At 41.3% G+C, this 16,540-nt stretch overlaps 1 protein-coding gene across 1 annotated transcript in view; it reads left to right on the top strand.

Annotated features, from left to right (window-relative positions):
- The window catches only part of fut8b (fucosyltransferase 8b (alpha (1,6) fucosyltransferase)), a 95,473-nt gene that overhangs the window by 69,982 nt on the left and 8,951 nt on the right, over positions 1-16,540 (top strand). Inside the window, exons 6-7 of the mRNA XM_080883768.1 lie at positions 2,668-2,905; positions 10,440-10,686. Of these exons, the coding sequence (XP_080739894.1) occupies positions 2,668-2,905; positions 10,440-10,686 (485 nt within the window). The remainder of the gene's footprint in view (positions 1-2,667; positions 2,906-10,439; positions 10,687-16,540) is intronic.

Here is a 16,540-nt window from a genome sequence, read left to right as displayed (position 1 = left end):
GGCTGCCTTTGTGCATGCATCGGCCGTCATTATCTTTGAACCACGTCTCTTAAGCGCTGCAGTCATTCCTGCTACACCATTACCGCCCTGGCATCCAACGGTGGCCTCCACGCTGCGAGATTCATTCTACAGAATGATCTCATGCACGTACTGTGACTCGGGGGCCAGGTTTGACACTGAAAACAAGCTCAGGATGCCACTGTAGATTATTAGTTCAGTAAGTTAGCCTACACCTATGGGGGTAGTAGCGGCAGCCTGTAACTCGAAGGGAAATACCTGTGTGGCTTGTTCTGTCACCTCTATGGCTGCTGTAGCCTGTTCATGTTATTGAGCAGCAGCGGTGGTAATCAGTTTTCTTCACATAAAGGATCCTCTCTTCTTTCCTTTTTTTCCTTTTCCTTTTTTTATTGCCTCTTGTCCTCTTTTTACATTCATCACCACATTTTTTTTTCAATGCTTTCATCCCTTTTCCTCGCCGCTTCCCTCTCCTTCCCTCCTCCTCCACCCTCTCTTCCTTTTCCTCTCCTGCTAGTGTATGATAGGCAGCGTTAGCCGGTGGGTGCCGGGCGGCCTGATTACTGTGAACCATCCACAGCTGCAGCAGCCTAATGAGGAAAACACTCCCATCAGCCGGTAATTGCTGTTTAGGAAGCTGGTTGGCATGAGCGTTGTGGAGTCGCTCAGACCGGCTGCTGAGCGAATCGCTACCCGCCCGGCAACTCATCGACAGCACAGCATGTGTCACTCTCTTCTGGTTTCCAATTTTTTTATTTATTTATTTTTATGTTAAAAAAAAGAGAGAAATCCTTGTTTCTTTCCCCAGCGCCTCTCATTTGGTATTCTCCCCCTCAGACTTTGTATGATATTGAAGCTAATGTTCAAGAAGAGGAATGAGACTGAAGTAGTGGGGAAGATGGGGGATTAGAGGGAGTGGAAAGGGGAACAAGCAGGAGGGAGGTTGCAAGAAATAAAGCGCTATAGAGTGGTAAAAGGAGTGATTGTAAAGGTGAAACATTGAGAATGCAGCAAAAGAAAGGGGCTGTGAACCGTGAAGGCATGAGCGAAAGTAAATGATGAGGCTTTCAACAGTCTACATTTTTACTTACTGTCAACAAATCACAGGAAAAGAGCTCATCTGACAGATTGTCATCTTTATAGGCTCAATAATTTCTTGAAACAGGTGGTAAACTGCAGTTTAATTGTCATCAAGTGTTATATATTTATACATGGTATATAATACTGGGAGCTATACTTTGCTTAATGTTGATATGCACTAGTAAATATGTATGAAACTGAAAATGTTCTACAGTCTCTATTTTTACAATAATGAAGACAACAGTTTCACACATTTTTAGGGCCATAATTTGTTGGATTAAGGTTTTGGTAGTAATCAATATGTGATTGAAGTAGATATACTTAAAGAGATTTAACGAAAAGGATTTGGATGCACTTTGGGGGGAATTACAGCCATTTTTGTGCACAGTCCTCTATTGTCAGATGCTCAAAATTAGTTGAACAGACTATTATCATCTAAAATATAAGGATTGTTTTTAATTACTAAGATGAAAGTCTTTCCCATCAGTGGCTGCTTGTAGTCTAGAATTCATAGACCTCTTCAAATGCTCTTTTTTTCTCCCTTGAAATGCTCTTCCGGGCCTTTATCAAAGCCACCTTTAGTTGCTATTTCTGTAGGCCTCTCTACATTCGTTTTTGTAACTAATGACTGAAAGGATGCTATGCTGGGTTGAGATCATGCATGAGACTTGGCCATTAAAGAATATTTAAATTTTAGTTAAAACTGAGCAGAGAGTATAGATCTGTACATTTCACAATTCATCCCAGTGTTTCTACCAGCATTCATATCATAAATAAAACGGCAGTGACCCAGATCCACTGCCAACCACACATGCCTATTCCATAACACTGCCTCCCTCATGTCTGACAGATACAGTAGTAAAGAAACTGTTCTTCGGGAAATAATCCTATTAATTTAATAATAATAATAATGGATTGCATTTATATAGCGCTTTTCGGGACCCTCAAAGTGCTTTACAATACCATTATTCATTCACTCTCACATTCATACACTGGTGAAGGCAAGCCACAGTTAGCCACAGCTGCCCTGGGGCAGACTGACAGAGGCGAGGCTGCCATATCGCGCCATCGGCCCCTCTGGCCATCACCAGTAGGCGGTAGGTGAAGTGTCTTGCCCAAGGACACAACGACCGAGGCTGTCCGAACCGGCAACCTTCTGATTACAAGACGAACACAAACAGTTGTCTAAGCATTTCACTGCATGTCGTACTGTGTATGTGACAAACAAAATTTGAATTTGAATTTAAATTTGAAAAATCACTATAATTCTTAAGCACTGTAACACTGTAGAAGTATAGAATGTATATCCTTTAACAATAGAAGGTATGAGACTAAAAAGGAGAGGGGGAGGAGGCAAAATTAATTTAAAGAGTAGAGAAAAATAGCATGTACAGCAGGAAAGGCAACCTGGGAGTAAGCAGGCATCGTGAAATTAGAGTGGTGTATTAGATAAGAAAAGGACACAAAACAATATCAGCTATTTGATATTAAAAGTCACAGAGTAGGTCTTTGAGAGATACAAGGTGGAGGTCAAGCAATAAAAAATGTTGAACCACTCTTTCCTTCTCCCAGAACCCCCCAGACTGCAGTAAGGCGAGAAAGCTGGTGTGTAACATCAATAAGGGCTGTGGTTACGGCTGCCAGCTCCACCATGTCGTCTACTGCTTCATGATCGCTTATGGCACCCAGCGCACGCTCATTCTGGAGTCTCACAACTGGCGCTATGCTCCCGGCGGCTGGGAAACAGTCTTTCTGCCCGTCAGTAACACCTGCACTGACCGCTCTGGGGCCACCACTGGACACTGGTCAGGTGAGTACACACAAAATTAACAGCACAACAATGAATTACAGACAGTGAAAGCCTCAGAGATGCCAGTTGTGACTAGTTACGCGCTGATTTCTGGACGATCCCACCTAAAACAGGCTTTGCCAGACCTTTTCTTTCATGCTGTTACAGCGAAAGCAAAGTGTGAATTGCCTGGCTAAGCATTACTATGCAATTCTTGTTAAAACGTTTTGGCAGCCGGTGTAGCAGCACGTTAATGTTCATAGATTTTATAGCCAAAAAGGAAAAAAATCATTTTCTGTATGCACCTTACTCCTCTGACCTACAGTAATTTTATATGTGCAAAAGTCTCTGATAGAGCCTAGAGGCTGATATTGAAGGGAAAATTCTGATTCACAATTTCCTGCACATCCTGTAGGTTTCATCACAGACCGAGCATAAATAAACTGCATCAATTAGAGCTAATTTATGGAATCCTAGGTTAAGAGGACTTGTCATTTTTCTGTTGTAGCCCCAGGCTGTGGCAGAGACTGACTGAAGGGTCTTATATTCCCATACAGCTTCACTATTGCATCATTTTCCTGTCAAAAATCTATTTTGACACCAAGTAAATTTTCAGCTGAATGTAAAAATGCTTTTTTACACGTATGTTAGTGAAAATAAACAGGATCTCTTTCATTTATAAACAGTCCATGGACCATTTTTCATCAAAGTAGGATTGTTATTCCATCTGCAGTACTTTACATTTAGCACCATTGCTCTGTTCTGGTACACCCTGCCCTTCAGTGCACAAACATGGAAAGACAATGACATGATTAATGATTAAGTTAGAAACAGCGTGAAATGGAGGAACAAGGGTAGAGGTCAGTTGCAAAGCATCTTCCAGATACATCAACCTAGAAACTGGCGACCTCCGGTCACACAAGAAAAATGTGTATTCCTTGTTTGGCTTGCAGGTGGTTGCTGGAAGTTAATCAGTCAATGACTCACCCATAACCACAAGTTGCTATGGAAAAAACTGTATTATCCAGCTGACTGGCAAGTGGGTGCAGATGGCTGATAGTCAGTAAGGGGTGCTGCACAAAAATCCCCTTTGTGATTATTTTTGCAAAATGAATTAGTTGACCGTAGTTTGCATGGAAGATGCAAATTGACTTGTCTGCAAACCCTTACCGCCTGTTTTTGTTTTTGTTTTTTTATTAATAGTAAAGCTGAAATGTGCAAACAAACCAGAAAATTGTCGAAAATTAGCAGTAGCTATAAACCTGTGTGCGGTACATCAGTTTCATGTCTTGCACTTGAACTATGTTAAACTGCACTGTCCCTTTTAAATAAATAAATAAATTCAATAGAAAATTTGCTTTCACATTAAGCCTTAGCAGCCATTTCCAGAGAAGTTGGCATCTTCCATGCAAACAACAAGAAACCATGACAATATGCTAAGCAACCAAAGCGGTCTCAAGAGGGTTTTTGGTGCAGCGCCCTCTTCAACCTCCAGAAACCACTTGCCGACCAGTTAGGAAATATATATATTCCCTTAGCGACCAGTGGCGGATATGTGCTGACTGGTGCTAGGGCTGTGTGCCTGGGGGACCTGAAATAGCACATATTCCAGGTGAGCTCTGTCCATAGTACATGTGGAAGGATATTGGCTGACTGCCATAGTTGGCTCATCTTGCCTGAACTAATTCTATGCTTGATTTTTTTTTTATATTTTGAAGACATTTTACGTATATGCCAGGGGACACTTAAAGGGAATATAAATATTCATGCAGGTTTGGGGCATAGCTTTAAACCCGAGTCTCTTATTTCATATTTCACATTTGTATTTTTCGCAACAGTAGAAATGCCCATACCAGCACAGCTTTAGGCATTTGCCAAAGGAATAGTCTGGCAGCAAAACCAGTGTCGTACTCATCACCTTCAGATTTACATACAGACAATGCTAGTATGGCTGTTGATTCATGGTGTTGTTATTTTTGCGTGACATTAGAATTCTGCACACTTCCAGTTCATTGTGAACACAGTTGAAGCAAAAGTTAGTTCGTATGTACAGCTGATACCAGAATACCTTAGGCCAAAGATTGATGGGGCTGTTGGGAGGAAAAAGATCTCCCTACTAATGCACAGGCAGCAGAATCATTTATAAATGAATTCAACCGTTTTATAAAGTGCAATTTTAATATGACTGAGTCCCACAGTATATGTTTGTTTTTCCACTTCTAAGCTGACATTACCGGAGCATATGTAAAAGGAGCTCAGTTATGACTTAGAAGTGTTACTATGAGACTGTACCTGCCTCCCTCTTTATCACGTTATCTTCCACTGCCTCCTCGTTCTCGTCGCCATGTCCTTTCAGCTCTTCATTTTTCTCCTATCGCATTATTTTACTTGTGCTCTCCTGGGCTCTCCCTTCTTATCTCCTGCTCTCCCTCTGCCTTCCCTCTCTTATTCTCCTGCCTTTCATGTGTCCTTTTCCACTTTTTAATGTATTTCGTAGGAGTTTGTCTTGCAAACAGTCTCCTATAGATCCATATATGCCATCTGGCAGCGCACATCAGCAGGCAGCTCCCTCCAAATGTCACTACCCTCCTTAGGCCTTTTAGCATTCTGAATTGTTGTCCTTATAAAAGCCTGCAATTTGCAGAGGCAGTAGTTTCTGATAATCAAGCCAGCTAACTAGCTGGGCATAGCTAATGTAATCCTGTTGGGTACTTGGCTACGCCTGTGGTCATGCCTGTTTTGTTAACAGTGCAAGCAAGTACTTTCCTTGGGGCACTAGACCACAAAGGGATGCTAAAGCCTTGGATTAATAAGTAGATATACATTGAATATCTCGCTAATTAAGTGGAGTGTTTGCCCATGCCAGTGCAATTACAGTGTTTAATGTAGTGAATACTGATCTCTTCAGAACTTGTAGTAGTGCCAATACAAGCTGAATTCCCAGATGGTAGTGAGCGCTCCCTTTTGAGGACACTTTATTTTCTACTTTTGTTTCTCTCAAATTCTCCTCTTCAAAATGTTCTTTATCATTTGGTTGTGAATGTCACCACTTGTTTGTGTTTACATTCATGTAGAAACATGCTTTGGGTTGTCCTGTACTGAGTTATGCCTTTGTATTGTTTCTGTTTATGTGGTAAAATTGACTTTTCTGGTATATTGTGTAGCAGCCCTTCACGATTCCAATTTCCTTATATATCTATACATGGTTCTCCCACTTTCTGTTAAGTGTTTTCCCCCAGGACGTGAGACATTTATAGACCTAGAGAGGATCTATGGTTTATGCGTATGTGACAGGGTGTTTCTATCAGGAAAACATAATGCTTGCGGGAAACATCAAAGATAGCAACGAAGTCATTATGGGACCCGCTGATTTTCTTTCCGCAAATGGGAAACAAAAAACAAAACATTACAAGACGATCCACCCTGAAATAATCAGGACATACAGGGTTGCCTTCTATGGTTTGTTCTACAGCTGAAAAAAAAGAAGGATAGGCTCTTTTTTTGCTTCTCATCCGTAAACACTCTGCATACTCTTTCACGTGATTCAGTTTATTTTGAAAGGTCTCAACAGGATCTTGAGCTTTATTCTGAAAGGTTTATGTAGAAATTAAACAAGCGGACACGCGATGGTTTTACCGTCGTTGTTGCTAACGACAACGTATAAAAAACAGGCTCTTGTCTGTCCGTAGTGTGGTTATATTAAATATTTGAGAAAGAGAGAACTTTAAGAAATTAATATAGCCACTACAGTGACCATCAAAACGATGAAAAAGTGTGTGTGTGTGTGTGTGTGTGTGTGTGTGTGTGTGTGTGTGTGTGTGTGTGTGTGTGTGTGTGTGTGTGTGCTAACTATATATCTCATTATATCGAACAGCCCTAATATAAAATATAACAATTTTTAAGGATTGGGGTAGTGATCAATATACAGTATTAGTATTTTCTAGTCTCTTTTCTCTGTTGGTTTTGGACTCATCCAAGTGACGAAACGTTTCTCCCACTGAAAATGCTACATCCAGATGAACAGAATCAACTTTTGGACAGTTAATATAAACATAATTTACACCAGATAGGACCTTTAACTACAGAAAAAGACTATATGGATAGAACCATAAACCCATTCAGTGAAGCTTCTGGCACACAGTTGTTGTGCTGATGTTAATGCCAGAGGAGGTTTGGAAAACACTGCGCTTTTTGAGTCAACAGAGTGTTAACAACTATGATACACCAGGCAACCACCGCTCTGTAGCTTTACGTGGTGTGCTACTTTGTGACTGAGTTGCTGCCGTTCTTAAACACTTAAACTTTGCAAGAAATGGCAAAAAATAATGCATTTCCATATCTACCCCTGCTGACTGTTTATTCCACTCGTTCGTGTTGCTCTTCTGCCACAACTTTTGTTTTCAGTGGACAGCTGGAGAGCTTAACACCGTCACTCATCTGGTATAACAGACTAAAGTCTCGACGCATAGAGAGGAAACCAGGCTTCTTTTGGAACAATGCTTCGTTGATCAAAGAGCTAATTTGCCAAAGAGAGAATATTCCTTTGAGGTTCTTTGTAGAGATATCACTGCCTTATGTGCAAGTCTGAGAGCAGCAGGAGAAACATAATGTTCCCTGCCATGGATAGACTGGAACAAGAGATCTCCAAGTTCATAAACTAAGTCTCAAATGTATTATGAATGGAGAGGCTCCATATTTTGAGTCTGGATGGTGTCACTCACAGCTCAACAGTTTCTTAGCCATGTTAATCTCATAAAATATTCATTAGGCTCTGTATACATCAGCGACTTAAGTTTAGGAATTCTGTGTCAGTGCAGGCCCATGTGCTCTAAGTGATGATGTATACAGGAAATGAATGTAGGGGTTTTGGAGTTGAGATACAATTTAGAGTAGCTTTGTGGTCTAATTAAGTAGCTGTGGGAGGAAGACATACTGCATATCTGTACATTTGTGCCAAGAAGTGAAGGCCTCGAAATATGCTCATTCCCCCTTATGTGAATCGTGCCAATTCTGTTATATAAGCAAAGACAGACTTGGGAATATTTTTTCTTTTCAATATTTAATGCTTGCAACCAATTTATATTCAGTTCATGCTCCTGCATGCGCACACACACACAAATTGAAGCCTCTGTTGCTGCCCTTGTTTTTAACATGTTTTTTATGTACCCTTTCTGTGAAAGGCCATTTTTAATGACTCATTATGCCATTTATCTTGAAGTGTGCTATGGAAGCAGCGTTTGCAGCTGCACTAGGGGCTGTCTGTGGCAGTTACAAAAGCCACTTAAGTTTGACAGAACACAGGCCTCAAACTTGTTTTTACCTAAATCCGGGGTTTACGCGCAAACTCTGCTCAGGCTTTAAGACTGAAAGAGAGTGGAGGTTGTGTCTGCCAGCCATATCCCTTCTGGTGAGATGAGATTAGCTGGAGCTCTTTGTCTGTGTTTTTGGGTGTGAATACATATTCCCCTTTTTATTTGGGTCTCCATTAGTTATCATTGTCAAACCAAACCTTGTTCCACTGTTCAGAAGCTTCTGTACACGTGCACGCTCATGTGTCCATGTTCCCACTGGCATTTTTGTGACTGGGTGCATCCATGTTTGCATGCTTGTGTGCATTTCCCACTTTTGTTCACACATGCAGGTGTGTGTCATGCACCTGCAAGTGTCTTTGTGTAGAGGCAGTTGGCCTTGAAGGCTAGGGGAGGTCTGGCAGTGCTCAGGGGCTCTTTATTTCCCAAAGAGGTGACCTTCATAATCAGCCGTGCTCAACCCTTCTGCTCAGGGCTTCTTCCAAGAAGGACTTAGCCTAAGGGTGCCACACCACCAGCCACCCCTTCAACCTCTCTCCCCAAACCCTCAAATCCAAATCTTTGCCTCAGCCCTCTGGCCCTCTACAACCTTGACAGAAAGGAGCTTGACTTGGCCTTTCAGCAAGGAGAGGTGAACAATAGCTGTCAGTCATCAAAGCTGGACACACTACGGTTGAGGATTTGGACTGATAGTGGAACCAGGATAGGAATTAATATAGAAACTATGACACTCTATCATACTGTATATAGAGTGAGCATTTAAGTTGACAAAAAAAAGTCTGAAAGGAATGCTGATTGTTTTGTATCTGCATCATTTACATCTTTCATTTGGCTTGAAAAGCTTTTATTTCCAAGAGTTTTTAGAAAAGCTGGTTATAGTCATCTCATGTGCACAGAGACTTCCTTCAGTCTCTACTGCTGTTTGCTATTTCAAGTTGCTTTGTTTCACTCGTTATTCTGCAGTGAGCAGCGTTTGGCGCTTTAGACAGATCAGCAAGATTGAGTTTCTCTGCCATAACTCTTTGTTTAAGTAACAGCCAGAGGATCACCTGCACACACTTTTCTGTGTTAACATATGGGTAGGAATGGTCTTTAAACCAACTACCCAGTGCTTTCACTGTCAGCCTCACTAATTTAACATGGAATATATAATGAGCGATGGAACCATTGCAGGACAACTAATTATAGCAGAACATGCTGACATCTGTAAGCATTACAACTGCTCTTTGAGAGCTTACCTGACACGTCCACGCCAGGCGCTACACTGCAAACTCAACAGTTCCTGTAACGATTTCAGATGGAATACTATTGTGTGTCAGTAGAAACATTTTTATTGTGAAATATTTTTTCCAGGCATATCATATGCATCTGTACCCCTCTCACCTGTTTTTGTTTGGGGGCCTTCATTTATTTAGCCCTTTTCAGGTATTGAAATCTTAGCATTGCTGCTTGATCAGTCTGTTAAAAGTGATGGTAGTGGGTAGTAACAGGTTGACCACAGTTTACCTTTAGAACTAGCTTAATTCTTTGTGGAAACATTTAGAGGAGATTGATCCATACTGACATGATAGCATCACACTGCTGCACATCCATGATGTGAATCTCCTAAGATGCAGCAGAGACATTTGCAGTTGTGACCTTGAGCATTAGCTTTGGTTATTGTGGTAGTCTGCACTCTGACCTAGTCCTACACGTAAACCCTGGCTAGTAAAAGCCTGTCCAAACTTTTAACAAGAAAGTGAACAGAGTGCACATTCTGACGTGACTTGTTGGAATGAAATAAGTGTCATGTGAGACCTAGTTTTTAATTGACTGCCTGTTTTTATTTTAGGCCATATGGTTTTCCTCCAGATTTCATATACTGTTTTCTTACCTTAATTGGTCAGTTTCTCAATCTAACCTCTGTTTGATCCAAAGCCTTTCAAGGGAAATGAATTAATTTGTATTTGCATAGCCCAATGTCACAAATTTTCCACAGAGGGCTTTGCAAATTATTCCGCATTTCTTCTATGCTTTAACCCCTGATTAGAATAATTGGGGGAAGAACTCGCCTGTAAGAGTTTGAATAGTGAGGGAAAAACTCAAGTATTCATTTAATGCTCTTCTTCTTTCTTCCAGTGTAAAGGGAATATCTTTTGGTTTTCAGTTGGTATTCAGGCAACATGCTGGGGGTTTTTTTGCCTTTGAGAAACTGTGACAAAGCCCTTGAAGTTTTAAAGCTACCTCCTCTGCTCTGATCCATGTAGGTGAGGCCCATGATAAGGACGTCCAAGTTGTGGAGCTGCCCATAGTGGACAGTCTCCACCCTCGCCCTCCATACCTGCCCCTTGCGATCCCCGAGGACCTGGCCCCACGCTTGCAGCGTCTGCACGGCGACCCGTCCGTATGGTGGGTGTCCCAGTTTGTCAAGTACCTGGTGCGTCCTCAGGCGTGGCTTGAGAAGGAGATCCAGCAGACCACTGCCAAGCTGGGCTTCAAACACCCTATAATTGGGTAAATATGTCCAGCTTTCTTGTCTGTATGTGCACGTTACTTTGCCGCTAAGTAATAATGGCTTTTTTTCTCTATAGCATTGCTCTACAGTAAACGAAATGAGAGAAAACAAAGACATAGCTGTGAGAGCTGTGGTGGAATACAAACACTGCTTTGGGTGAGGTTAATATGAGGTTAATAGAATAGTATTAAAATTAACTTAATTTGATAATCGTGTTTTGTTTGCTTATTTTTATTTATTTATTTTCTCTTACCTTCACCCTTAGAATGCTTTCGCTTTTTCCATTACCACACCGTCAATACTCAGACATCTTATATTCATGCAAATCAGCCTATTTAAAGAAATGTCATCACTCAGTACCCATCACTGAGTGTTTTTCTAATAGCAGTCGCATGCTATACCGGAGTGTCTCATTTTTATTGTAATGGCCCTATTACTAAATCCATGGAGAATACTGATTTGATATTTTGACTTATAAATATAAATAAATGCTAAAGGTGTGTGTGATTTCAGAATCAGTCAAACCTGACAAGAAAGCGGTACCTTTACAACGGTATTAAAAACGAGTGGCCTGGCAGCTTTTCTTTTACCTTCATCAGTCCTTGTTACCTAAAGGTTAAGCCTGGCTATTTTTATTTGTTGTTATGCTGAAGGAAGTCATAAAGAAAAATGAATCTATTCCACTAGCATGTGTTGTATGTAGCTTTCCACAATGAAGTTGAGAAATTATGCTCAAGCATCCTTTTTTATTATTGTTATTATTCTTTTAGCTATTTAAGATGCTGCATTTCAAAGTTTACTGTATGATCATTTGAGTGAAAAATCTTTGCGTTTTGGATTTGGCACATGTAGACGAAGGCCTTCTGTGGCTACCTGCTTGTCATGAAATGTTAGCAAACCAAAAAGAGAACTTCTAACAGCTGTTGTCTGACAGCCCTAATGTTTTTTGGGGTAAATTAGTTCGTCCATGTTTGGACATTTGTGTTGTAAACGCGCAAATCAGTCCGTGCGTGATTACATTGCACCGCCCATCAAAAAGTCTGCGCGTGCGCGAACATATCGCCCATCGTCGATTATTGGACTGATGATTGTCGGTTGAAAAATTTGTACATATCGCCCAACCCTAATTCATAATACTGAATACATTACAACTACCTGTTTACTATAAACTATAGTAGCATATGTAACATTCAGGGGAGCTTACAAACAAAATTTGGGAAAATGTTTTTCAGAAGCATTATGATATTCCACAGTTTCTTCTTGGCATCTCCCGGAGCATTGGAGAGCATTGTATGGTTCATATTTCAAAATGGTCATTAGTTATCTTTTACTAGACTTTGGTGCAGCCATTTCAGCTCCTCTCCCTACCGTTAAGACTCCTTTCTTTTGATTGGCTGTCCACTGCAAACAGAAGGTTTGAACGTCAAGTGAGTGGGGCTTAATAATAATAATAATGGATTGGATTTATATAGCGCTTTTCAAGGCACCCAAAGCGCTTTACAATGCCACTATTCATTCACTCACTGGTGGAGGCAAGCTACGGTTGTAGCCACAGCTGCCCTGGGGCAGACTGACAGAAGCGAGGCTGCCATATCGCGCCATCGGCCCCTCTGGCCAACACCAGTAGACGGTAGGGTAAAGTGTCTTGCCCAAGGACACAACGACCAGGACAGAGAGCCCGGGGATCTAACCGGCGACCTTCCGGTTACAGATACGCTTCCCAACCCCCTGAGCCACGGTCGCCCCATGGAAACAGTCATGTGACCTTATTGAGGATATCCTCTATCACTGGCATCATTCGAACCCGGGAGAAGAATAAAAGTACTGAGTATTTGGGGCAGTCGGAAGCCTGACTTTTATCTCACAGGGATTACTTTTACATCCAATGACCTCATTAGTTAAAACCTGTTTAATATGAACATCCGCCACTGTCACAGTACATATACAACAGAAAAATTATCGGTCCTCTTAAAATTTGACATTTACGAGGTTACAAATATTTAAATATTACTTTTTAGGAAACTTGGCATCAGCTGTGCGGATGAGATGAGAGCATCTTTGCCAAATATGTCATCAGCAGGTCTGATTTCAGTCATCGATAATGTGTTCGCTTTTATTCTTAATGCTTAGTGTTGTGCCACCTCCAGAGATTTGGCTCGCAATGCTTGAAAGTGATTTGATACTCCTTATTGTCCAGCGCAGCATTGTTGAAAAGCATTCACAAGTATGACGAGATCCGTTCCCACGAGGGCCACTCCTTTGTGGGAACGCTCACAGTACTGTAAGCCACTTTTGATAGCAGCCTTCTAAGAAATGGGTTAGACATGTAGCTGTTTATTTACTTGTTTACTTTTCTCTGTATCCCTGTCAGGCACTCAGTCAACCAACATCCATGTGCTGTCTGCCAGCCCCTCTTGGCTCATAAATAATTCCTTCCTGCACCACTTCAAACCTGGATCAAATGAGACTTTGCGAATATATCTCGGCAGTTGTTTTAACCCTCTTGGTCTAGAAGTAGGGAGGAGGATTTTTATATATTAGGACAAGACACATAATCACTAGTAAGCTGTCAGTCATCTGAAAGTATGTGAAATGAGTGCCAGGCACTTTGCTGAGATCATCTTGAAATTCTGCTCCATCCCACGAGACTGACTGACTCCGCCTGGTGAAGGAAGTAGTTCAAAATTAAATTAAATTTAAAAAAAAAAAGCTAAGAGATATCTTCTAATATTTTTTTAAGTCAGCCTGCATTAGTTCTGTCATCCTCTTCATAACTCTCACATCCATATGTTCCTAGTCTTTTGTGCCAGCTTCTCGGCCTTCATAACTTCTCTTTTTTCTTCTTTACATTTTGCTGCAAGCGAGCTTCCCAGGTCTCCTCACTTTTCCTGTCCTGCTTTAGTTTTCACTCCGGCTTGTTCCACTCACTCTCTTTCTTCCTCCGACTCTCTGTCCTTATTCTTTGTGGGCTTTTTTTTAACTTCTCTGCCTTTCATCACCCCTGCCACTGTGTCTCATTCTCCCCGTCCTCTTTTAGCCCCCCGCCCCTTCCTTTTTCACTTTTCTTTTTCAAATTCAGTGACTCATCCCAGCGTAGTCAATCTCTATGGGCTCAAAATGTGGTCATAAATATTTTGTACTTGTAATTCAGGATTTGTATGTGTAAAAAAGATTTGTGTGTGCGTAAAAAAGATTTGTGCGTGGACTTAGCCAAAAAAATCACCTGCAAGTTACAAGTACGAATTCTGACCCTATTTTTCTTCCTTTCATCTGATTGGTCAATGTCATGTCAATCACAAATGTAACTGTATTACCCTTCAAGGACCTGCAGTTCAAAAAAGTGCCCCTCCGACAGCCAAACCCATCTGTTCTCTGATTGGATTGTTACATTTGTGATTGACATGACATTGACCAATCAGATGAAAGGAAGAAAAATAGTTTCAAAAGTCCACACACAAATCTTTTTTACGCACACACAAATCTTTTTACACATACAAACCTTTTTTTACGCACACACAAATTTTGTTTACACATACAAAACTGATTAACAAGTACAAAATATTTATGACCACATTTTGAGCCCATAAATCTCTACCATCTTCTCACATCCGCTCATTTATGATTGTTCTTCTGTCTTCATTTGTTCATTCTGCTCCAGGAGTTTTCCCGTTTTTATGCTTCTCCCTCACTTCTTCCTCATGTTCCCAAGGCATAGATCTATACCCACAATTCTCTCATCATTTTCCACACATCTCTATCACAGTTCTTTGTGTTCCCCCCTCCCTACACACGTATATCCCACCCTTTTCTCCCTACATATCGCTGGGGAAAAGGGTTATTGAAATGAGGCGCTGGGTAGAACAAAGTTTTTATTCCTTTTCCCCCCTCTTCCCTTCTCAGCTCTTGATATAGCCACTCCACTGTGTAGTGATGTTACAACAAAGTGCCTGTGTGCTTCTATCAGCACTGTGGGGGAAGGCATTATAAGTGTGTCTGTAGAGTGGGGGGTTGGTGGATGTAAGATGTGAAAGTTGGACTGAAAGGAAAAGGCAAGAGGGCGGCACTGGTGGGAAAGGCTAGGGTTGATGGAGAGAGTACCAAGAGGGGATAGAAAGGCAGCTTGTCCCCAGAGCAACCAGCAACTGCCAGCCGACCTCACGTGCCTCAGCCACCACACCACCACTCATGCCCCGCTGCTCCCTTTGGATGCGAGCTGCAGAAAAGCTGGAAGCCACGGACTAAAAGCAGCAGGTCTGGCCTGCTGCAATTTAATATTAGAGGTACAGAGAGGGGAAAAAAGCAAGTGGGAACACTGCCACTACTGCAGATACAGAGGGGTTCCCAAGTGTTGAATTTACCATGAAGCCTTGTGTCATGTGTATTCTGTTTTTCCTTTTCTTTTTTTTGTAACAGCTTCTATTAGACTGCGCACATTTAAAACCTCTCAGCTCATTGTAAACTCAGGCTAAAATATATCTTTTGGAACAAACATAAAAAAAAAATCAATAATACAAAAATCTACATGAAAAAAAGCTGCTTCAGATATTTTTCACTGACATTTTTTCTGTCCTTAAAGAGACTCTAGTGTATAAACAGCAGCATATTTTCTTTTTATTCAACTTTTTTAAAGCTTTTTGGTTCCTTTGAAAATTACCTGGATTGTTTTTAATCTATCATCTATTACTCGTGAAGTAGCATCTTTTTTCCCTTTTTTGTGTTGGCGGTAATCTCATAATAGATGACATGCTAACAAGTTTTAAAATGTGCTGATATGAAAAGCAAAACTGTAGTTTCCCGGGCCTTTCATATATATTATACATATCTGAGTTGATCTATTTTCTATATAAGGTCTGGTGTACACTAAAGGAAAGGTATAACCTTTTTTGTTTCATGAGTGCTCACCGAGCGTGATCTGGATCATGATATGACCATCACAGTCACCAAATATTCATCCATTAAAGTCATTTAGGGGTGATATAATAGCACTACCCACACTACCCATCACCAAATTGCCAACAGAGAATATAATTTAGTCTTTCATAGAGGCTTACTGTAGCCCTGACAGCTCATTAGGATACTTGATGATGGCATTATATTTAATTTGTCATAATCTATAATTATGAGCACTGGAGATAAATCTTAATAACAACTTTGACATGTTTTGGTGTCAAAGTACAAGTTGCATCAGCGGTGATTCTACAGCTTTTGTGTATGTAATTATCATATGAGCTGTTTTCTAAAGATTCAAATGTTAATAGCAGCTACAGTTCCAAAGCCCAGCAGCCCAGAGCTCCGGTGGGCAGAGTACTGAGGTCATACTCAAACAAATACCGTAATTGTCGGGCTATAAGCCGCTACTTTTTGCACAAGCTTTGAACCCTGCGGCTTTTAGTCAGGTGCGGCTTTTCTATAGATTGTCCATGATTTTTGTGATATCGTAAGACGATTTGTTTTGTTTGTTCCGCTGTTGTACGGCACTACGTTGCCTGGCGGAAGGATCGGGGTTTAAGAGTGGTATGTTGGTCACATGTCCATCCGCCAGGCAACATAGTGCCGTACAAGTAGCGCGAAAAACAAACTTCAAAGTAGCGCTACGCGTTCAGCGGGAGTCGTGGATGACGAGCGGCGATAAACTTGCGAAAAGCAAGTTGTGCTCAACTCTACCGGTGGATTCTGACAGCGTGGAAAAGTGTGCAAACATCCACGATCACCAACGGATTTCGAAGGGCTGGACTGCTGCATGATGAAGAGGAGGACACCGCCACGGCCCTTCAGAGGGTGTTCGACTCCGACACTGACAATGACAATGAGGATTATCTTTGGTTTTGAAAGTGACAACGAAGGAAAGAAGCT

The sequence above is a fragment of the Rhamphochromis sp. 'chilingali' genome (assembly GCF_963969265.1).
Source record: "Rhamphochromis sp. 'chilingali' genome assembly, chromosome: 5".
Taxonomy (NCBI): Eukaryota; Metazoa; Chordata; class Actinopteri; order Cichliformes; family Cichlidae; genus Rhamphochromis; species Rhamphochromis sp. 'chilingali'.
This window is presented reverse-complemented; position numbering and strand designations above follow the sequence as displayed.